A 24,384-nucleotide genomic window follows, 5' to 3' on the forward strand; every position below is an offset into this window, starting at 1 on the left:
ATTTAAAATATACATTTAAAAATATTATAATTAAATTATATTTGTTAATAATATATTTTTCTGGCCAAACTCAAAAGTTTAAGTTAAATATTTACCTTACCAGTTACCATTAATAGGCAATATAGACGACCATCGACCACGGTTTATACCCAAATGTATATAAAATAAAGTACATAATATAGTATAGTATGTAGCAATTGTATAATTAAAAAAAATTACAATAAATATAATTATAGGTACACTATTATATTAAAACTCAATTATATTAATGATAAAGATATGATGCATGTAATATTCACACATAACATATTTATATTAATATATACCAACATTTTATACAGTCTCATATATATTTTAACATTTGTATAGGAACCCCTGCATTAAAAGTCTAACCTTCGCGTTTGGTCAATGCGTATAATTCGTTTTCTTCGGTATCGTTGCTACCCTTACGCGATAAACTCAATTTACTGGTTCCTTCGCTAGAATCCTCTTCGTCTTCTTCTTCGATGACACTAGATTGGATCCACTGTTTGATACGTTCCTTCTTTGCAGCTCTATCAACAACAGCGGTTTCGATTCCACAGTTGGAAAAAGCTAACAGAAATTTCTTATTCTCTTCCTGGTCTGTTTGATAGCTGTATAATGATGGACTCAGTTCATCTATATCGTCTGAAACTACTTAAAACAAAACATGGTAAAAAACGATGAAAAATAATATCGTTTCTTAAATGTATCAAATTTAGACTTAACTACACTTCAAATATCTAAATTTATAATCAATTGTTTTAAGTTAAGTAAAAAATAAAGTATAAACATGAGAAGGGGAGTTATATTGTATACACGATTTCGTTAATAGTGTGGTATCTTTTGTTAATTTATTTACAGCTAATAATATTTTGAATTTAATAATTTTTTGATTAGTTTAAATGGAATTTTATTTTGCAATTCATTTATCGACTACAGTTTATAGAAATATAATACGTTAGTATATGATATTATAACCTTACACGGTTTATTTTTAACACGACATTTAAAAATTTTTAAATCAATTGTATTGCTTTTTTCGACGACATTACAGCAAAGCAATTTAAACATAATATAGTGAAAATAATTTTTACCCCGCTGGGAAGATTATTTGAATTTAGAAGAGTGGTTGCCTATATAATAATATGTCTTATAGTTCGTAAAAGTGAAAAGAGGAAATGCCTACTAGAAAGAAGAAAAATACAGTTAAGGATAATGTGATTAAAGTCACAGACCGTCTCATCTATAGATGTAGAGATCGAAGAGGAGGTGAATTTAATGAGCCTTGAAATTAATGGTGGAAGTAAACTGGGCCCAATTCGAAGACGGGTGAAAGTGAAGATAAACGTTTAGCAATAAAAACCTCTAAAAGTCTGAACCACGAGTAGAAAGGGGTGGTGGGACTCGTGGTGATATAATGTATATATTATGCAAGGGTGAAAGAGACATAATTGAGTAAAAAGGAGGATAACTTGAATTGTGTAAAAGTTGCGTAAAAGTTTACCGTGATACCTAGAAAGAAGCATTTTCAAAAGAGAAATACAATTTACCTTAATATTGTTATTTGTTCCTTAACAACATAACAAAAATAAGTACACAAAAATATAGGTCTAAGTAATTAATAATTATACGCCTAAGTAATCCATTTTGAAAATATATTATTAATACTAATATTTAGAGAAGAAAATTTGTTTGTTCGTTCGAGGTAATCTCTAGAACTATACTTGACCGATTTAAAAAAAATGTTACCATCGAAAATCTTCACTGCCCTAAGGATCTATAGGCTATAATTTAACTCGAAAAGTGTCCCATATTTTTATTGCAAATTCGAGATTTTTATATAAGTATTAGAAGAAAAATAATAATAATACATTTTTGTTATTATAGGATTATTATAGGTTACAAAATTTAGTATAGATTAATAAGAAATTAGCAACTGGTTATAACTTTATGAGATACCAATTTTAAAAATTGTTTCACCTATAAAAAGCTTACCACTATATATATTATAGTACTAAAATATGTAAGTAGGTACACCTAAACGGTTATAAATTTATTACAAAACAATCCATAATCCAGATAAAGTTTTCACCAGATTACGAAACAATGTAATATTACCTTTACTTTTGTCTAACATATATTTTGATAGCCACCGTTCATCAATAAAATTTTGTACTTCGTCCAAAACACTAGGCCTGGTCTGTACATTGGGTTGTAGGAACTTTCGAAACATTCTTTGCGCATTGGACGTCAGCATCTTGAACAGTTTAGGCCTCCTGAATGGACTCATTATGCCGTTGCTGGACACCCAATAAACATAACTAACGAACCTCGGGTCTTCGGAACTGGCTTTCTGCCACGGCAAGCACCCGGTCAAACACACGAACAGCACTACTGCAAACTGCCAAACATCGTGTGAAGTTTCTACTCTAAATATATATAAAACACGCAAAACGCTGTTATATGCCTACGTAAAACAAAATACGTTCAAATGTATAATGTATGCACGCTATTGCGTTTGTATATACAAGCACAGGCCATGAATAAAATAATAATCTGTGTTTGATTGATCTAAAAAAAATTGTACAGGTAAGTGTCAACCATCATAATATTTAGTATCATACTTGTATTTGTGTTCGGTGTCTATTGCTAGGATTTCGGGAGGCATGTATGGGATCCATTCGTTTCGCCGGGTTACCCAGTTGCCGTTTTTTCTCGTCTCGCCAAAATCACATAGTTTTATTCTTGAGAAATCACTTTTAAAAACTAAAATATTGTCTAGTTTGATGTCTCTGTGAACTAGATCATAACTGTGGATATACTGGATCGCAGAAACCAACTGAACACATACAAATATTTTACATTAATATGAATTATACATGATATATTAATATATATTATATATACAATATACTTATAGATCGTTATGTATTTACAAACTATGCTTTTACGGGGTGCTGCAATATTGTATTCCACTGTTAATTTACACGTATAATTTTGTTTTGTTTTGTTGCAATAAAGTTATTATTATTATTATTTAAGCTGTAGACTGTAAGTATACGAATAGTGCCACCAACGATTCAATTTACAATAACTACCTGTTTCGCAACGCTTTTACTGTGCAACTCTCCGATTCCGGTGTCGGATATGTTGGATGTAAGGTCGCCCAACGGCGCGTACTCTTGAGCAAACACGTAAAAACTGGCAGTCTGGAAGGCCACGTCAAACGTGGACACAATGTTACGGTGTGCGCTCAAGTGATAACTGAAATGGAATTCTCTATAGAAATCCTTAACGGCAGTGTAATTTTTGGGCAGTGATTTGAGCACCATCTCATTATCCGTGCCCCGGTGTTCGACCAGCAATATTTTCCCGAACCATCCTTCGCCGACGATTTGCACAATATCAAACGTTTCGACCAAATCTATCTAGAAAAAAAAATAGACATCATTTTGTTAATTGTAGTGTGTTTTTTCATCTACATCGATGAATATATTACATTAATCAACATGAGCATAGGTTTGTCAGCTTGTATGTATAGTAAAAACGAGATGACCACAATGACGCATATATATATAATAGTATAGGCGTACGATGGTAATTATTGAGTAGATAAATTGTTTTCTTAATTATCGTATTGAATCGACAATTTTGAAAGTTTTCAGTTGTCATTATATAGTAAAAAAATGGAAACAATATACAGGTATAAAATCTGCAGAGTTATGAAAACAATTTGGGCAATAATATGTCTGGGAGGGCCTGGGCCCCTAGCCCGGCCCCTGGATCCGTCTTTGATAATATTGTGTAACATTATAAAATTGTTTATGATTGATTTCTAAAGTCACGAGTTATGTATATTTATATTGTTTTCTCTGTTTAGCGAGAGAACACGCTAATTCTGAGCACCCCCTGGTGTCGCGAGGGGATGCGCAGAAAAACTGATGCTGGTCGTCCCGCGACATATTCTCTCGCTGGACAGAGTATAGATTTAATATAGCATTATGGCTGTAACTAAGTATAAGTTTAAAATGTTGGATTCTATTTTAGAATAATTAATCTGAGAGCAGGGTGGTTTATAAATGCAGTTTAAGTTATATTGTTATGACTTACAAGTAAGTAATATTAGGGTAAAAGGCGTTTACCACACACAATGCACTTGATTATTATTTATTACTAACTTAAATATGGGTAAGTAGGTACCTACCTAAATGGCTAAATGGTTTATCTCTGAGGGTTTATCTCGGCTTGACGGTATCATAAAGAGATAATATAGTGATAAGGATAACACTGTCAAATTTCCAATTTTGATTGATGTAATGTATTTGAATGTACTCACTACATATAGGTACCTACTATAAACCTAGGCAATGCGGTATTGCCATATCCGAGCATATACGTATAGACTGTTTAGTTTAATATAAGATTGGTACCTACTCTTTCTTATTTTTTTGGCTGGTGATATGGTAGATATGATGTGTCACGAATTATAATAATACTAGTTCACTGCATAAGTGCCTATGCGAATAGTTTGCTTAATAAATTATGCTGATATTAAAATAATGGATTAGAATTACGTAATACTTTTATTATTAAATTAAAGAGTAAGGTAGGTACGCCTAGGTAAATTAGACATTAGGACCTAGTTTTGATGTAAAAATTCTATAGAACCACCAAATAATTTAAGGTTTAAATTAAACATTCAAACAATTAATAAATATAAATAAGTAAGTTGCTAATGTTACAGACTACAGTAGATACCTATAGGCATACAATACGTAAGTACATACTATTTACCTTTTCCAATTCAAATTCTCGAATTTTAGATACGTTTCCTGCTTGTTTTAATTTTCTTGACACACCACCCGATTTACGTTCAAACTTAAATTGACTTTGTGACATGGTTCATATAATTTCACATATTAAATTGTTTATAGGAATAAATTAATAAAAAAATTAAGTAAAACGAACGTCAAATATAATTAATATTTCTTCAAGAGAAATGATTCAACACTTTTTAGCTTTTATAATACGTTCGACAATGCAGTATATTTATGTCAGACGCTCTATTTTAAGAACAATTATTTCCCCTTCTCCAGTTGTAAAAACAAAAAACAAAACAGAACTGCATCTCTTACAGCAATCTGATTCTGATAAAGATGAAACACTTTTAAAAGTAAAAAAATGTTATATATTTAATATTTCTCACTTGTAAGTTATAATGTTTTGTATTCTTATTAAAAACATAATACGACCAATATTGTTTTTAACGACAACTTGTCAAGCCGAACCGTATAAAATAAAATATAATAAATGTATCTTAAGGTGTTTAAATATTATCTGAAATTTTACTATAGGTACTATACATAGTAAACCGGAATGGTAACACAATACTCGTATGAATACAAAACAAAACTAACAAGTATAAATTATATGCATTAAGATAATTAGATGTGCCTATGGGTTCGTATAAAAAAATTGACATTAATAATAATATAGTAGGTACCTATTATATATGTATATGTACAAGTCCCATCGTACACCTATAGCTCAAAAGTAATTTTAAGCGTTTGAAATATTATAAAATATTTTTGAGTAGGTATCTATTACCTAGTAAAAAACGCCTAAGTCTACAACCTTTATAATTCATAGTTACAAGTCGAACACGAGGTATATTTTAATGTAAGTTTAAGACAGTATTTTTAAAATTTCCCAATTTGGTAGAATCTATTTTTCATGACAAGTTATGAATATAGTGATGGTATTTTAAGCTTTTAAATAAGTTAGTTTTTTTAGAACACATTTTATAATATCGGTAGGTGTATCGACGTATCGTGTATGGATATATGGTGTATAGGTAGGGGCCTATGTACCTACTGCTGTAGCCAGTAGGTGCACCACACTTTTAGTTACATAAAAGATTCATTCAATTATATTATAATACTTATTTCCTAAAGTAAATCGTGAAATAAGCACGAAGGTTAGGTTAGGTTAGGTTAGGTTATACCATAGTATGGCACTGACGTCTCAATATTGAAATTTAGGTCTGAACTCTGGTCTTTGAAGGTACAAAAATACTGAAAATATATAGGTAATTTTGTGAATTAAAAATCTATTTTGTAATTATTTATGAAACAAAACGATGAAAATGGTGAAAAATAACATATATGTCTATAAGTATAGAAACACGATAAAGTCACCAAACGGATGTAGGACACATTTAAAAATAGATTAAAAATGACGTGAATGACTCGATGAGGAAATTCGATGAATATAAAAAAATCATTACATTTTTGCATAACAGAAAAACTAAATACTAGCAGTATTGGTCATAATACAAATTTAATTGGTCAAATTACGAATCTGACAAAAACTCATAACTGAGAAAATAATAAGAATATTTATTTTGGTAATACCTACATTAGAATAAAATATTTGCGATCAACGTAAGTAGTTTAAATAGAAGTTTATTAATATAATTTATATATAAATATTTATTAATATATTAATAAAATTTGGGATTTAAGTAAAGCCGTAATGGGTTACCTGAGTGGCTGTGTAACTTTATACCCATGTCTATATTGTTTAGGTAAGTGAGTTATTAGCGGATTGCAGTGGTTAGCTAGTGCATCGAACTCAAATTGAAAAAAAAATGGGAAGTCGTTCAGCTTTATATAGTGGACAAACCTCAAATCAAAAATAAATTGATAGGTACAATAATTTTCCTCGTACTATTGAACTATTCATCAATCGATTAAAAATAAAAATAAATTACTGAAAAACGGGAATATTTATACAACAACGTAACTCGTAAAAATTATACACCTAAACAATAATTAATGAACAAAGGTTAACGATTATGATTTCACAAGTTTGTTATGAGCACGGACTAAGATGTATATCTTAGTCTGTGGTTATGAGTGATCTTCAAAAATTATCTTTTATTAAATTATCAAATATGATAGATATGACAATGTAAGCAATAACTAATATATAGCTAGTGTATAGCTAAGAAATACTAGGTATACGAGTTACCTATGAAAAAAAGTTTTAAGTCCCCACAGTAAATCTCGTTACAGATGCATTTTGTTTTACAACTACACTCTTAATATTTACACAACCTTAATTTTTCGATAATTATTAAATAAAAGATGGTGGAACAAAAGGGATAGGTATCGGAATATTGGATAATCGAAATACAATTTCAAACATTTTCAGAATTGAGTAAAAATGGTAGAATCTAAAAAATTATGGTCAACTATTTTGGTTGGTTTTTGTCTTTTTATGATTAAGATGAAAAAAGTGATATATGGAGCAAAATCATTAGGCCAGGAAAAATTTAGAATTTATTCGAAATTGAAAAAAAGCGAAAGATTAGGGATGAAGTGGATACAAAGTTGTCATATTTTAGAACCTGAAATATGGAAACAATTAAAGAGAAACATGTATTTATCCAACCAAAAGAAGTAAAATTTAAATATTTATGATAATAATTCTTAAACTATTTTCATTTTAAAAGATGAGGAATATCTAGGTGATGCAGAACATAAAGGAATCTAATACATAATTAATAACTATTATACAGTATATTTATTATTTAAAATATTAATAAATGTATCATATTAAAACAGAAAATAGACAATTAATAAACAAAATAAACTAAAATGCTCATGGACTGATAAGGCACATAGGTATGTTATGGTAACACAAGAAATTCAATTATAATTTAATCGTACAGATTTTTATGAAGTTTTTATTATACATAATTATAATAGGTTATACATTCAAATTTCACGTAGAAGCATATATTAAACAGTAATTACATTTGAATAGCCGAACAAATATTTTGTTTTCCATTTCATAGAGAGTACCCCGTGAATATATATAACTTTAGTAACATGAAAATAATAAATACAAATTGTAATTAGTAATTACTGTTAACCATATAGGAACTTTTAATTTAATACACATAACAATGTTGTAAATACTTAATAGTAAATATTAAAAATAATACAAATTTGTCCACAAAAAGGTTAAAAAAATATTGCAGCTTTAATAATTGTGGTAAGTACATATTAGATTTATATTATAATAGTTATATATAAAGTATTGCAAAGTATAGAGATCAACCATGGTGATGGGAATGGTGGGAAGAAGAAGTGGGTATGTTTACAAGGTTTAATATTCAATTTGATATACTTATATTTTCAATATTATCTATGTTATCAACATTTTTAACTTTTGGGACATCTTCATTTTCAGATTTTTCTTTTTTATTACAATTTTCTTCATTCTCGTCAGTATTGCTATGCACTGTTGACGTCAAATCTCGTTTATCTCTATTTGTTTCCATTTTGGTTTTATTGGGTCTGTTGGCTTCTTTCAACACTAACGGTAAAGGCAACTTATCTTTAACTAATTTGTTTTTTTTTTCATCCAAAGATATATAATTTTTTTTAATTTCTTGTTTTTTCATATCGCTCTTTAAGTCCTTTACATTGTTAACAAGTTTTCTTTTATTTTTTTCAAACTGTGTTTGACGAGCGCCTTTTAATTCTTCTAAAATTTGTTTGGATTCAGCTAATATTTTTTTCTCTTCTTTTTCGTGACTTTTTAACTTTTCTAGTAATTCTATTTCAGGTCTTTTTTCCAACTCCTCATCTTCTTTGTTAATTGCATCTTTACTAATAGTATTTCCATTATCTACTTTAACTGATTTTTCTTGTTTTACTTCAGAATTTGCTTTTATAATAGGTTCCACAGGTACAGGAGGTTCAACTCTTATCTCTTCGGATGTTTTCAATTTAGGACTTATGTCATGATGTGTATCCATAGGTTTAACAACCAATGATTCAGCTTCTATAACACAGTTTTTTGCATATTAAAATAAAAAAAAATTTGATGTTAATAGAAATATTATTAAAAAATAAAAATGTATGCCATGGTATATACTATTATAAAAATAATTTAATACAAATCTATATTTTAGAATTAAACCATAAAACGCTACTTTATATTTTTCTCTTCAATGAAAATAAATATGTTTTAGTTAATAAGTAGGGATGTGTGGATATCAGTTTTAGTACTGCCACCAGCCTTATTAATAAATCTATGATATTGTGATATTATTATTCTGATTCATTGGTTTTTTAATTTGGCATTGATTTAAAAAAACTCGAAACCACTAATATAAGCCAATATCAAGTATTTCCACACCCCTATTAATAAATAACCATGACAAAAAAAACATGCATCAAGCCCATAAACATAAATCATAAATATGTTATAATAATATGCTAAACCAATAACAGTATCATAATAAGACTAAAATGATCTATCTCAGTTACTAGAGTACAGTTAAAATACTATGAAAATAAGATGGAGAAACTATGTGATGTTCATGGTATAATAATTTATCATACAAAATTCAATTGATAGTTAATAATTACTACTGGTTACATTTTATTAGTACAACCAGTTAGGTGGTTAGTAGAAACATTTTAAGATAAATACATTTTTTAAATGTTATCTATTAAATCAGTAAAAATATTGTCTTCACTCCTACTTTACCTCTATGAACTGTTTTCACCGTATTTGAGAATGTTTGATGTATAGCGTAAAGATTAGCGGAAGTTCCCATTACCATAATGAAAATACCCACAAAAAATATGAACTGAAAAAAAATTAGTATATAGTTAATATTAGTTTAACACAATATTATTTATTATAATTTTCTATACAAGTTGACACACTTACTCTAGCCCAAAACCTTTCTTTAGGACATTTATTTGCCACACGTACTAAAAACATAGAAGGAAACATAACATTTATCATAACTCCTATGGTAGATCCAATCAGTCCCAATACGACTTCTATATTAGGCATTAATAGACCGGTAACTAAGGAAAATAATACTATAAAAAATGTGATGCATTTGAAAGGTGTTTCTGCAATATGTTGTCTTCCTCCAGATACGAGTACATAATCCTTAAGAAAACAAATTTAAAATTATATTAAATATACTTTATTTCAAATTAATTTTAAACCATATTGTTATCCAAGTTGTAATCTAACTTTTGTAGCAAGTAGAGAGTATATTGATGAACGGCATGGAAATATGACCAGAGGAAAACTAACAGCAATAGACATAACAAAACCAATTTTAATTATGTCACTGGACAGGCATTGGGAAAAACTAGTAAGAATGTTTCCTGTAAATAATAAAACATTTAAATAAAATATTTATTTGATATACACGATATACACAACAACAAAATATTACTATTCAATATTTATGAATACCTATTCTTTAAATTGTGAGTACAAATAGTACCTATACTACAATACATTTTTAAAAATAATTTAAAAATTGTTGAAAACCTTTTGTTGGCTACACTGACCATTACATGATAACCTTTTAAAAAACAGTCTTATCACAGAATTTTATTGCCATTTGCGAGTAACAACAATCATATTTGATAGTGTTTGAAACAAAATGTTGCTGATGTAAACAAAAATAATAAAATAGATCAGTGAAATACTGAAATATGAGCATTGAGGAAAGGTGAAAAATATTACAAAATATTATTTAATACTAGTTAATAATTTATAATACATCATTAAATAATTGATTATCAATCATACATTTAAATAGTATTAGTAAATTATATATTAATAAATCACAGGTTAGGTAAGTACAATTGATTAAAATATTAAACTATTGAAGAAACGTTTTCATAATTTATATTTATTAATTCACATAGATTAAAAATATGTAACTAATTAAGAATAATTCAATATTTTAGGTTATAAATAACTGTAAAATATTGTACTAATATGACAAAAACTGAGAAGAAAAAACAAGAATTCAATATGGAGATAAACCAAAATCGGATTAATTACTTATATCAATTAAGTACAGCTCTGGCTGAACAATGTCCTGGCTTGTCATCAACATACAACTCTATAATGAAAGGTTTATCTCAAAAAAGTTTACTAAAAATCGATCCAGAAATTAAAAGAAATATTTGTAAAGGTTGTGATACTATGCTAATACCAGGAAAAACTGTAACATGTCGTACAATAAAAAAGTCTAAAGGCGCAATTAAATGGTCATGTAATTTTTGTGGAAAGTCAAAAACTTTTAGAAAAAATAACAATAATTGTATGTGGTCAGAAAATTCTGATTTTTTGTTACAAACTATTATTTACGATGAATAAATAAAATGTTTTACCTGTTAATACTGAGTCGTAATGTGCAATATATCCTAGAATTCCAACACTAATGTAAACACTAGTGCACATATTCATTGATGATCGTATTACTGCATTTAACTTATCCAATGATTCATTTGTAATTGTTTCAAATATATCGAACAACTGTCTATTAATCATACAATTTTATAATTTAATTTAATATTACTAATTTATTTAAAAAAACTATCAACAAATACACTAACCTATTACAAATTATCAAATACTGAATGAAAATATTTTTAATAATTAGTAATTTCTTAAAGATATATCATACTCAAAATTATAAAAATAAGTAAAATATACATTCATTAAAGAATTAATTTTTTTATTTTATAAGAGATAATATTCATTAAATGTTTGGTCAAAAATGTATTCCAAAAATAACTATAAATATTTATGTTTAAATTAACTGTTAAATCGGATAAGGCATCTTAAACATTTGATTTGTTGTAGAATTAAAATGAATATACAAAATATTCTGAAATCATAACGCTCGTAATCAAGCAACTCTAAATTAAATAATATTTTAAGTTTTAAGAAAAGGATATACTATAATTTAATTAAACCATATTAATTATTATGAATAGAGCTAGGATTTTAATGACTTGCATTTTTTTTCCTTAAGTGCCATACAGTTCTAACCAAAAACTAAATTTGTTTTACGATACAAAAATTTAAAATGCGTAATTTTAATTTTGCATTTTCAAGCTCATTTTTATAAATATTACATTCACTGTGTATTTAAACTATTTTTGTTTATTTTAAGTTTTTTTATATGTGTTGTATAGGTTATCTCAATTAGTACCTACAATACTCTTATAAAAATAGTACCTTTGAACTTATATCGACAACATACCATAATATTATAGCTGTTATACCCATTTTCGATAAAATTATTGTCATATGTTGGCGAATGGGAAGAATTGAAACTTTATTAATAAAATAAAAATAAAAATATTTTAAAACTGGTTTATTTGTCGGCGAATTGGGATTTGGCAAAGTGGGTATGAATCGAAAAAGTAATATAATTAATTAAACTCACAAGTCAACTCAAATTTGAATATTATATTTGTTTAATTTACTTCTTAAAACAAATTTTTACCTTTTTGGTGTAATATATTATTAATAATAATATTTATTATAAAATTAAATTTTTTCACTTATCTAAGTACATTTTTTAAAGTTCACATTTTAGTATTTTTAGGTCATTTTTGCATTTATTTTAGTGCACTTTTGAGTATTTTTTAGGTCATTAAAATCCTAGCTCTAATTATGAACTAAGATAACTACAAATAATTTGTAATTCTTACGTTTGACAAAATAGAGACATTGAAAATATTGGTAAACATTGGAAAAGACCAACTGGTTTCCAAAAGTATATTTCTGAAACCCAAACAGAAGAGAAAAGTTTGTCAAAAGCTTCAATGAAAATCTGAAAATACATACCATATTATCAACAATTTAATTAATATTGGAAAATATTTATTAAATCTAAAAACATACCTTAAATACTAAACAAGCATAAAATATTATTGCTGCTGTACAAATTGTATTTAAACTATTGACGTCACGTAATAACCCCAACGGCAACACTACAAATGCAGCTAAACCTGTAAATAATTTGTATTAAAATAAAAAGAAGCAATTGCATAATATTAATTAAACCTAAGAGCAGTTCAATATTCTTAACATAGTCATATGAATATATAGTTTATATTTGTAAAAATAATGATTAATCCCAAAAAATATAATTTTTAATATCTTAAAATGTCTTACCAATCATAATGCTTGGACGAAGAGCTGTAGTATTTTTTATGTTAAACGTGTCACCAATAATCTGTGGTCCTAAATCACCCATAACAACAAAGAATGCAATACAAGTTCCCATTAGAAACATTATTATGCTCAACTCAACAGTGACTTTCCCCAATTTTCCAAATAAATGGAATGCTGAAATGAATAATATCAACCAACTATTAGTACCAAATTTTTTAAAAATAAACATTGTTGCTTACCTAGAAATTCAAAATCTCGTGTCCTCGATTTAATAGCAGACTTTAATAGAAAATGACAAGAGGCTCTTGACATAAAATTACTTAACACCAATAATAATGTTGAAAGTACTATTCCACACTATATATGAAAAGACATAAAGGTAACTAATGTTAATAATAGTTATATATTTTTAAATTATAATACAATATCATGTTTACCTCTTTATAACAAAATGGCATAGCTAGTATGCTAACACCAATAATGCTGTTAGCCAACGTCATTACATGAGCTCTCATTTTCAAAATGTATTTCTCATTCCTCTGTTTTAAATGGGTAAGTCATAGTAACTAGTAAGAAAATTCGCAAATTTTAAAACCAAACAATATTATTGTTATTAAATTTTACATTCTAAACTATTTCATTTTACTTCAATTATACTTTTAAAATTGTTATGTTCCATATTATATTAATTTTTAATCTTTTAACAGAAGTAGAATGTACAACATGTAATTGCCAATTGGATACATTTTATTATTCGCATATACATATTGCCTAAAATATTGTTGAATAGAATTTAAAAAACTGCCAAGTGTTAAAGTCAACATAAATAATATGTATGAACTCAGAAACAAACACGTAGTTATGTATGATAATACATTCTGAGAAACCCTGAACACCACATCAGCGGTGATAAGATATTAATTTTATGATAGTCGAGAAAATAGAAATAGTGAAAGGCACTAACAAGCATACAACTTAAATGCCTATTAATTAATATACTTGGCTGGCTGTAAATATCAATCAAATATTGTTAGTTGTACATTTTTTAACTTGTGTATAAGTATTTTCTGAAACAGTGCTATACAAACTGTGTAAAATGGGAGATTCTGTTCAAACAGTAGGATTCAAAATAACACTAACGTCAGATCCAAAACTACCATTTAAAATATTTAAGGTACCAGAAGCGGCGCCATTCACTGCAGTTTTAAAATTTGCAGCTGAAGAGTTCAAGGTATCACCCGAAACATCAGCCATAATTACAGATGATGGGATTGGTATTAATCCACAACAGACTGCAGGAGTTGTTTTTCTAAAACATGGAGCAGAACTGAGGCTTATACCAAGAGATAGAGTCGGATTAAATAAATGTTGATATGTAATTTAATATTGAAGTTTTAAACAAATTATCAAATAATCTGTTTCAGTTTGTATTATTTTATAAAAACATTTATTTTTTATTTTTCTATACAATACCTAAAAATAATTGAAAGTAAAATGATTCCATTCTGAAAGTAAGACAAATTGTTGTTCAAGCAATTCTTAAGAGACATCCTGATGTTGTATTCATTCTAAATATTAAATGTATGATCATTAATAAAATACTTATTATTTATCTATTGTTTATTAATTATATTACTTAATTATATCTTCTGATCCTTTAATGTCATGTAAAAAGTATTTAAAACCGAGTTCTTTTATCTTTGATACCTTAGCACAACGAACTTCCAGGTCCTAAAATGATAAACATATAACTTTTATTATAACCTTTATTAATGCATTATTGGTGTGTATTTAAGAAAAGAAACAAACTTAACATTAATTTAAGATGTGCCAAAACAATTTCCTAAAGTAAACATAGAATAATCATAAATAGGAATGCTATATGTTATGGATTTACTAGGACCCTACAGGCTTTTATGACTTGTATCCTGAAATGTGGTATAGAATATCCTGGGTTTAAAAATATTTTTGAATAATACTAATTTTTTATAAATCTCATAAAAAAACTATAACAATTAAAAAACACTTATCTATATGAAATGAATGCTATATTCAGTTATTTACACACAAATATGGTCTATTTAATTTTCCTATTACCAATTTGATAACAAACAGATATTTTGTAAATATTCCTGTTTCAAACTGGTTTTGTTAGTTTTTTTTTCAACAGTTAAGAAAGTAATAGGAATTTTATATTCTTGACCTCACTAAGGACCAATGTTCTACAAGAATCCATCCTCAAAGTTAAGATTAGGAACTTTTTTTAAACAATAAATGATAACTGCTGTTCAAGTTAAAGTGATGGCAAAAAAAAATAATAAAAAAAAATGACTGACATTTTTACAAACACTATTGTATTGCAAATTAAGTGAGAACTAAGATTGTTTCCTTAAAAACTAACTGTATGTGTCTAGATTAAATAAAAACTACAATTTAAATTATTTTGAGGAGTTGACTTAATTACTCAATCACAACAAATATTTATTTCAACACAATTAAGTTAGTACTAGATATAAATTGTATGCTCTGTTCGGCGAGAGAAAAGCTAAATCTGCAAATCCTTATGCAACACCCTATCATTGAGATTGGAGATCAGTTCCACTATGGCGGGGTGTCATGTGAGGATACACAAAAGAACCAATTTTTTTTAACTAGAAAATGGTGAGTTGACATATAAGATTATTTATTAAAAAATATATGGGATCCAAGAATTTATTTAATTTAAAAAATAAGCCATACTATCAAATGCTCGTGAAACATCTAGGAAGGCACATGTACAATATATTTTTTTTCAATGAGTAGGACGGGCATATGACATCTATTACTCCGTGTTGTAGATTGGGTAAAACGTGTTCAAATTGAGAATCAAGTAGAATGGAATCTTCAAAAATGATAAGTACAATTTGCTTTAGGAAAACTTTAACCAAATTTTTTTTAAAAAGAAATAGTAATAGATTTGTAAAATGGAATAAGGATATGGTCAGCCAGTTTGTTAGCCAGTTTATAAGGCTTGGCTGCTCGGGAACTAAAATAGTAGTAAGTAATTTATACCTAATCCTTACTAACAATTTAAAACAACTTACATTTTCTAATATCTCTTGAAATTTTCTACGTCTAATTATTTGAATAATATATTTTCGACCTTCAATGTAACGCCTAATAAAGTTACCAGATGATGGAAAAGATATCCAATAACTTTCTTGATTTCTAATCAATAAAAGTCCACAGTTGATCAATTCTCTGAAAATAAATATAAATTATTTATTATCAAGATAACAAAACAAACATTTAATTAAATTAATTACGTCAATTCATATTGCTGCAATTTAAATTTTTGCAGCAATGTACATTTTTCCACTCCAAATGATTTGATTGAAGGTAAAATGATGTTTAAAAATTTGTTCACACTACGATTTTCTGGATAAATATTTAAGGTATACTTAACATAATCTTCATATAAAATTAAGGCTGAAGAAGAATCAGAAGTTCCAATTGTGAGTTTTTGTATCTTGCACTGCTTTCTTAATATCTCCTATGGATAAAATTGAAATTATAAATTCTTATAATGAACAAAGAATGTAAAATATATATACCAACCAGCTCTTTATTAATCAATGTCTTATTGTGTATTATATCATATAGTTGGTGAATAAATACAACCGGAGGATATTTAAATGTATCCTTTTGAGTTACCGGTAATAAAGTTTTAATATACCTTATGGCTGCTTCTGTATCATTCGGTAAATCATTTATCACAATACTGTTGTCATCTAAAGATACTTTGACATTAAAACAATTTCAAATTAATCAAATATACTTTATCATTCAACAGATTATGTAGTATAGTCATTGTACATAATAAGAAAATACAAGAATAAAAATTGACTACCTATATTATGTTTAAAAAAAGTATACAATAGGTATATTTACCAATATCTGAAGTAGACATTTCCAATTCAAGGAAAATTAATTAAAAACTAAACGGATATAGTATACATCTTGTATCTTAATATTACTGATTACATCAAATTAATTAATTAAACCCTAGTTGGTAGAAAAAAAATATCAAGTATTAATTGAGGAATTTAAATTTTAAACTTTTTATTAGTTAAACACATAATTTTGTGGACAATAATACAATATATATACAATTATAAAATAATTAAGAAGTAACTACAATTTTTTTTCTAACTAAATTTACTATGACAGCATAACTTTTATTTTGCTCAATGACTTGTTGAATTCAGACTGAAGTACTGAACCTTATAGACAACTAGGTAGTAGGTATAACTGTATAGTCTATAGTTCTATACGTTAGACTGAGTACTGAAGTCAAGAATAACTGATAAGGGATATCTATACTCAATGTATAAATACATATATAAATATTTGGTATTATTGTGGTATTATATAGTCTGACGTCTGGGCTTTGGATTTCTTAATTATTTTCTGTGTATTTTTGTAAACAAAAATAATTTGTTGGTTGAATTTTTTGTTTTAATTTAACATTTTCCTTGATTTTTTCGAAGCTACTTACATAATTATACATTATTTATAATATATGTTATAATAAAAAAAATATTTTAGTGGTATTCTATTTTTAAATATTAAATAAAATTATATTAAAAGGGCCTTTATATCGTTTTTCCTTTGCCTATGGAAATAACTGCCTGAATCAGTCATAGAAGTTAATATTAGAAATTGGTTCTGGGGTGGGAAATAAGTTTTAATAATCATTAATTTTATCATCATTTTAGATATGCTACCCAAATTGCCAAATCGTCCTTCCTTAAATTGCATAGATCATATTATTATTATATCATAATATTGTAGATTTGTTTTTATTTATTATTATAAATTTATAAATTATATGGGTTAATGGATTAATAATGGTTTTCAAAGGCGATAATAAAAACAATGAAATTTAATTACATAAAATATTCATAAAATGAAGAAAGTCTATCTTTCGTTTTGTTTTATTTTACTAACATGTCTATAGTACCGTACCTATATAATATGTTATACTTATGTCTTCGGGATTCAATTTTATGCCAACTGATAAAATTCAACTATTTAAGAGTTCCTAAGTTAGTAAAAATGCATTATTATAAATTCTTGGATTTTGATGCACTTTGAATAATATTGTTTTCTGAATCTAACTACGCACGATGCTCGTTTAAAACATACACCTTTCATGCGATTTTTTATTGGAATATTGAAAAGTTTTTAATTTACATATTTGACAATTTAAATGTCGACTTAATTTTTAAAGCATTTTAGGATTTATAAAGTTTCTGAATCCAAAATTTGAATTTGAAATTTTATTTTAAGATTCTTTTATACATTCAATGGTAATAAGCAATAGCCAAAAGGCAGTACCTAGGCATACACTTAACATTAACAATAATATATATTTATAAAGTAAACAAATAATATGCCTTAAATATATTAAATAATTTTCAAACATAAACAATAGAATTTGATTTTATACGACGATAATTTGTATAATTTTTTAAAAATGTAATCTTTGAAATATATTATTACCTACATTTCCTCTAACATTTTCCTGATTTTTTTATTGAAAAAACCACAATATTAGGAGAAGTTCAGCAATCTAATGATAATAACTGCGAGTAACTTTATATTCATTCAGTGTCATGGACAGGAATTTTTATTGGGAGGGACGGATATATATTCATTATTTTTTAAGGTAAACCTTAGGGTTAGGGTAGTGCAGTGCTCCTCGCACTAATACTATATAAAAAAAGTAGATAAGTGGTCAATATTTAAACTTTAAATGCTTATAAAAAAAATGTGCGCACGTATATTTTCAATATTTTTAAATTGATATTATAACAACGTTTGACATTTTCAAGCTTTTTGCAGACTCAACTATAAATTTTATTGACGTATCTATATAGAAAAAACTAAAAATAATTGAAAATGTTTATAAATAACCCAAAAAAAGTCGAAACATTTTAGAAAAAGTTTCTAACTAACCTAGAAAATGTCCAACACAAAATAATTTAAAATTTTTGAAGAGCGTAGAAAATTGTATGGTCAATAATTTTTAAAAAATACCAATACAAATCGAAATTTTGATATGCCGATAAAAGTTCAAAATATTTTGGAAATTTGTGTTGTGTATAAAAAATGCTAATATTCGGTGAAAATTTCATGTAACTTTGGTAAAGTTATTTTTTTTGAAGTTGCACCAAATAACAAAATATTATTCGTATTATTCGACGTAGGTATCGATTATTTGAAAAGCAAAATATTTGTATAATGTATATGCTTTATTTTTAAGTGTAAGTACGTATGTTGGGTACATTCATAGGCGGAAACCCATTGGCAATTATTCTTGGAAAAAACCAAAATCGTGGGTGGCTTCGCTCCTTCACAATAACGATTGGACTTTTGGAGGGGGTTCGACGAAATTTTGGGAGGCTCAGGGATAGCCTTGGCCTTTATATTGAAACTATTGTTTAAGGATTGTTTACATTTTTTATTTTATGATATTAAATATTGCATCTATAAAGTTAAACTAGTAAAAATGCTTCCTAATAATTATATTTACATTATCGTCAAAATATTATAGGAAAAGTTATATTTTATTTCAGGGATTTAATTTTAACAGAATTATACATAATATCGTAATGTGAAACAAAATATTATCAAAATATATTTGTTAAAACATTTTCACATGGTTGTGACAATGTGACTTAGCAAGACGCAAGTAATATTGCGTAGCCGCGTAGGTAGTCAGGGCATTTTTTCCGAGGATTTTTATTTTGATTACCGGATGGGTAAAATAATATAGTATATTTTCTATTGTCTCTGCTATAATTTTATCTAACACAGAATTGTTATCAAATACATTATAATGATTAATGATATATAATTAGTTTAGCCCGTTTCACAATCATTCGAAGGGGTGAGTGGTGGATCAATCAATCTTTTTGAATTTTGAACTGCAAGTTTTAATTTCATTGCAGCGCCACTGCACGATGGCGACAGTCGATACTCTCAAAATATGTATCCCTTGAACATCTTTAGTTATTCAAAGATGTAGAATATAAATTTATATTTATATTATAATTAAAATCTAAACGATAAAATAAATCTTGAAAATCCTTAAAAAGGCATTTTAAGTTGCCAAAAAAAGCATTTATCAAATTTAATTCTAAAAAACAAATTTCAATTACACATAAAATTAAATATTAAAAAAGGAATTTACGACCATATATTTAATCACGTTACTTTCATTAAAACTCATACTAATAGGTGCTAATATAGGTAATTTTAATTTTTAACTTTTGGCATTTTTACGATTATAGAGAGCACTATACCTCACTGATTTATATTTACCAGTCAACTAAAGTATTGGAACGTGCTATAAAAATACGGAGGAATAATTCAGATAATTTTCACTTTCCTTGAGTCGTAAATACAACTATAGATAATTGTAGATAAAACTATTTTGGCATAATAACCATCGTTATTTTATCAGTCATACCTACATTAATTACTTGTTTTTTCACTGGTTGTATAATTTCTGGTAATATTAATTTAGTCCAAGTATAATATGCATAGAAATAAGTTAAATTTTCAAGAAAAATGTATAAAAATTTAGAAAAAAGAACCAAATAGGGGAAAAAGCAATAAAAAGCAGGTTTTGTGGAAAAAAGCAAAAAAAAGCAAAACAAAGTTTACTTCATTAAAATCGGAACGATTCAAAACGTATTTATATATAAGAATTATCTTTCTATCATACTCCCCCCAAAAGAAGCATTTGCTACAAAATCCTAGCCCTAGTAAATACCAAGTTTTAGAACTTCAGTTAATTATAGAGTAGGACAGTATGAGGTTTTCATCGTTTTCGACAACAGAGTGTAGAGTAGACCATCAACATTTCCGGTAAAATCACGTTGGACGCACTGTACTTTTATTTTCATTTATCCATATCCCGAATCACTGTTCCCTCTGTTCCACAATCCAGTATTCACTGTCTAGTGTCTACATTCCCATATGTGACATTTGAGTGTTTGACGTTTGTCGTTTTACCAAAACACAAGCCACAACTTACAAGCGTGAAGCGTGAGGTACTTTACACTCGAGTGCAGTTGATACATTATATCCAACTGATTCGAGTATCACTCAAAATACAATTTTAGCTTGTACCTTATCAAATATCAATATTTAATTTGTCAATTTTCATAATTTAATTATTTTCGTTTTTCTCGACTGTATTTTCACCCGCTGGTTAACGCATCACGTCAATACAAGATGCCTATGATAAAGCTGCAGAGTTCAGATGGAGAAGTGTTTCAAGTCGACTTTGAGATCGCCAAAGCTTCGGTGACCATCAAAACTATGGTGGAAGACTTGGGCCTGGAAGAGGAAGACGAGGAGATCGTCCCGTTGCCTAATGTGAATGCTGGTATATTGAAGAAAGTCATTCAGTGGGCAACCTACCACAAGGACGACCCACCACCAGCCGAAGACGACGAAGGACGTGAAAAGCGTACCGATGATATATCCAGTTGGGATGCTGATTTCTTGAAGGTGGATCAGGGTACACTGTTTGAACTTATACTGGCCGCCAACTATTTAGATATCAAAGGCTTGTTAGATGTCACTTGCAAGACAGTCGCCAATATGATTAAGGGTAAGACACCAGAGGAAATAAGGAAAACCTTCAACATCAAAAATGATTTTACGGCTGCAGAGGAGGATCAAGTTCGTAAAGAGAATGAATGGTGTGAGGAGAAGTAGTTAATTTTTATCTACAAATGTATGTACTTTTTTTTTTTATCAACAGCATCTATCTTAATTTTTCATTCAATAATAGACCATTATTTTATATTTATTTACTTTTTGTAATAGGAATTTTGTTTTAGTTTATATCTTAATATAAGTAAAATTGGATTAAAACATTTGTTGTACATTTTACCCGCTTTATTGTATTTGGCCTTATTACATTAAGTCAACTTAACCTATGTGTATATTTCACATTTTTGATTTGTATAAGTATTGATTAATTTATTTCTAAATTGCATGAAATTTTACTGTAAGTTCCAATATATTTCATGTCTATTTTGCTAAAAATGTATATTCATTTCTTGATAATATTCAATTGATATACCTTGTAACATTGACTAAATATAAAGTGTATTTAATCAATACTTATACAGTTCTATTTTAATTCATACAGATTCAAATCTCTTAAGTATAATTTGCGTAACTTAAAACATAAAAAATTGAAACATTCTGTGATAGACTTTTTTTTAATAAATCACCAATTGAAGCAGTTTTTTCTGTTTAATTAGATTTAATAGAATTAGTAATATTAAAAATGTACAAAAGATAAAAATTAATAAACTAATAAAATAGCATATTTTGTGTTCCATCTTGGTGATTAGATTAATGTTTTTAATAATTTTTCTTTTTATCTACACCACATTTATGATCGTGTTTTAGATAGTAAATATTATATTTTATACATGTCTATTACAAATGTTATAAGAGAACATGTGAATTTCATTACAATGAAACCAAGCGGACACTAGTGTCGGCTAGTGTTTTATTGATGTATTTATAAATCAATATTGTATCAACTTTCAAACATGAACGACTGCTCGGGAGATAGATTAGGTTTAGGAACAATGGTAACAACTTAAAAATCATTACCCATAATGTTCCAAAAGTCCTGGAACAGTATATTCATATAATGGCAATTGTCATTGCTAGAACTTTGTTTAATTTCTATTTAATAAAGTTGTAATCTTAAAAATTTAAAGTTAATTTTTATAAATTCCATTTGATATACCTACCATGGGTGTTTCACCAAGTAAGCTCACCCTTTTTTCTTCAATAATACAGTTATTAAAAATCTAATTTTTGTTATTTTAGAACTATTAAATTCTTGATATCTTTAATACTACTTAAGAAGGGAGTATCCTGTGGAGCTGCAAATTTCTATTTTTCAAATGGAAACATCACTTTTCAATTGTAAATTATGTATTAGACTTATCAGAATCAATACGAGTAGTTTATTAGTTATTTAACTTTGTGTTCTAAGGATAAAATGTCTGAAAATGGGCGAGTGGCGTTTTTAAAATGTTTGTCATTAATGCTTATAACTTTTAAAAGTGGCCTAACTACCCCCAAGTACAATAAATACTAGATCTAATTTGACGTATATTTTATAGTTTCATAAAACCATTTTTAAGAATTATTATCCTTAGTATAGGTACAAACATCTTAATGACTAAGGTAGGAACTACTCTTTAAAATGTTAACCACTTAATAATTTGCAGTAAAAAGAGGGTTTTCATTTGAAACAGAAGTTTGTAATGCCACAACTCACAAGATACACAAAAATCAAGAATTTAAAAATTCCAAAAATTCCTTATTTAAGCAAAAAATGGGGGTGAGCATGTTTGGTGAATAATTCTTTATTTAACTTTAGTAAAAATATAATCAAATTTAGTACATTTCTACAGGCTTCTTACATCATGTTTAACTAAAAAAAGGTATAGAGTATATAATATAAGATTTGTTAAAAGATATTATTTTCCATTCCAGGACGAAGATTTAAAAAAAAACCTCAGTAGACAAGAGGTATTTTTTTTTATTAGTTACCAAGTTGTATATTAAAATACTGGCAAGAGGATTCTGCTAGCAATGTTCAATACATTTTGATAGCATTATGGCATTTTTACTTAAGTTTCAAACAATACATCTATAAATATGTTAGTTATTGGAGTAGTTCCAAAGACGTTAAGATTTTGGAAATACCTGCGAAAGTTTAGAACATTTCCAAAAACGAGCAAATATTTGGAACAACTCCAAGTGGCTATCGAATAAAATACATCACTTGGATAAGACAAACAATAGACAAATATAGCAGAGGAGCAAAGGTTTACGTTGATAAAAATTCCCTGAAATACATTTTACGTGTGTACATTTAATGGGATTTATTGCATTACACTTTGATACATTTTTTTTTAAATTTTATTTTAACTAAACAATAATCATACATAACTGGATAATCGAGTCATATATATATTTTTTAAAATTCTAATCTATATTTTCATACAATCTTAATAACCTGATATAAAAGCAATCACGCCTAATTAAATCATATGTAACATAATATTAGATATATATCGAATCTAAATATTACAATATTCATTAAATTGAAATGTGTATACACGATGTTAATTGTGTAATTTATTACAATGGGATTGCAATACTAATTAAAACAAAAGTTGTAATGTTCACAGTTTTAAAGACTAGGTTAAATTAATATATAATATACATCATAAC

The 24,384-nt window shown here is 27.3% G+C and overlaps 6 protein-coding genes across 9 annotated transcripts; 3 read left to right on the forward strand and 3 right to left on the reverse strand.

Moving 5' to 3' along the window:
- Positions 1-368: 368 nt before the first annotated feature.
- LOC111041991 (serine/threonine-protein kinase SBK1) lies at positions 369-5,064 on the reverse strand. 2 transcript variants are annotated; one of them, XM_022326469.1, is made up of 5 exons: positions 4,819-5,064; positions 3,123-3,452; positions 2,649-2,863; positions 2,143-2,453; positions 369-678 (listed from the first exon to the last, which is right to left on the reverse strand). In XM_022326469.1, exons 1-5 carry the CDS (start codon positions 4,921-4,923, stop codon positions 389-391), a joined length of 1,251 nt encoding a protein of 416 aa, XP_022182161.1. In that variant the 5' UTR covers positions 4,924-5,064; the 3' UTR covers positions 369-388. The 2 variants fall into 2 exon arrangements, with proteins under 2 accessions (XP_022182161.1, XP_022182162.1); XM_022326470.1 differs by having other exon boundaries at positions 369-675; positions 4,819-5,063.
- Positions 5,065-7,746: 2,682 nt separating this feature from the next.
- Positions 7,747-13,568, reverse strand: LOC111041973 (putative sodium-coupled neutral amino acid transporter 10). The gene is made up of 10 exons (XM_022326445.1): positions 13,491-13,568; positions 13,293-13,410; positions 13,054-13,227; positions 12,781-12,887; positions 12,588-12,709; positions 11,256-11,404; positions 10,096-10,232; positions 9,778-10,008; positions 9,592-9,694; positions 7,747-8,880 (listed from the first exon to the last, which is right to left on the reverse strand). Exons 1-10 carry the CDS (start codon positions 13,566-13,568, stop codon positions 8,207-8,209), a joined length of 1,893 nt encoding a protein of 630 aa, XP_022182137.1. The 3' UTR covers positions 7,747-8,206.
- Positions 10,308-11,262, forward strand: LOC111041975 (ribonuclease P protein subunit rpr2-like). Of its 2 annotated transcripts, none has more exons than XM_022326449.1 (2): positions 10,308-10,585; positions 10,827-11,262. In XM_022326449.1, exon 2 carries the CDS (start codon positions 10,858-10,860, stop codon positions 11,239-11,241), a length of 384 nt encoding a protein of 127 aa, XP_022182141.1. In that variant the 5' UTR covers positions 10,308-10,585; positions 10,827-10,857; the 3' UTR covers positions 11,242-11,262. The 2 variants fall into 2 exon arrangements, with proteins under 2 accessions (XP_022182141.1, XP_022182139.1); XM_022326447.1 differs by lacking the exon at positions 10,308-10,585 and adding an exon at positions 10,659-10,711 and having other exon boundaries at positions 10,827-11,249.
- LOC111041974 (serine/threonine-protein kinase 19-like) lies at positions 13,509-17,167 on the reverse strand. 2 transcript variants are annotated; one of them, XR_002605385.1, is made up of 7 exons: positions 16,984-17,167; positions 16,651-16,832; positions 16,359-16,585; positions 16,137-16,293; positions 14,690-14,784; positions 14,527-14,621; positions 13,509-13,619 (listed from the first exon to the last, which is right to left on the reverse strand). XR_002605385.1 is itself a non-coding variant. In XM_022326446.1 (6 exons), the coding sequence occupies exons 1-6, from the start codon at positions 17,000-17,002 to the stop codon at positions 14,582-14,584; spliced, it is 720 nt and encodes a 239-aa protein (XP_022182138.1). In that variant the 5' UTR covers positions 17,003-17,167; the 3' UTR covers positions 14,482-14,581. The 2 variants fall into 2 exon arrangements, 1 of the variants encoding a protein (XP_022182138.1); XM_022326446.1 differs by lacking the exon at positions 13,509-13,619 and having other exon boundaries at positions 14,482-14,621.
- Positions 13,968-14,665, forward strand: LOC111041976 (ubiquitin-fold modifier 1). The gene has a single exon (XM_022326450.1). It carries the CDS (start codon positions 14,150-14,152, stop codon positions 14,423-14,425), a length of 276 nt encoding a protein of 91 aa, XP_022182142.1. The 5' UTR covers positions 13,968-14,149; the 3' UTR covers positions 14,426-14,665.
- Positions 17,168-21,041: 3,874 nt separating the features above from the next.
- Positions 21,042-22,450, forward strand: LOC111041989 (S-phase kinase-associated protein 1-like). The gene has a single exon (XM_022326467.1). It carries the CDS (start codon positions 21,340-21,342, stop codon positions 21,826-21,828), a length of 489 nt encoding a protein of 162 aa, XP_022182159.1. The 5' UTR covers positions 21,042-21,339; the 3' UTR covers positions 21,829-22,450.
- The last annotated feature ends 1,934 nt before the right edge of the window (positions 22,451-24,384 follow it).

This window comes from Myzus persicae, unplaced genomic scaffold (assembly GCF_001856785.1).
Source record: "Myzus persicae strain clone G006 unplaced genomic scaffold, MPER_G0061.0, whole genome shotgun sequence".
In the NCBI taxonomy this organism is placed as follows: domain Eukaryota; kingdom Metazoa; phylum Arthropoda; class Insecta; order Hemiptera; family Aphididae; genus Myzus; species Myzus persicae.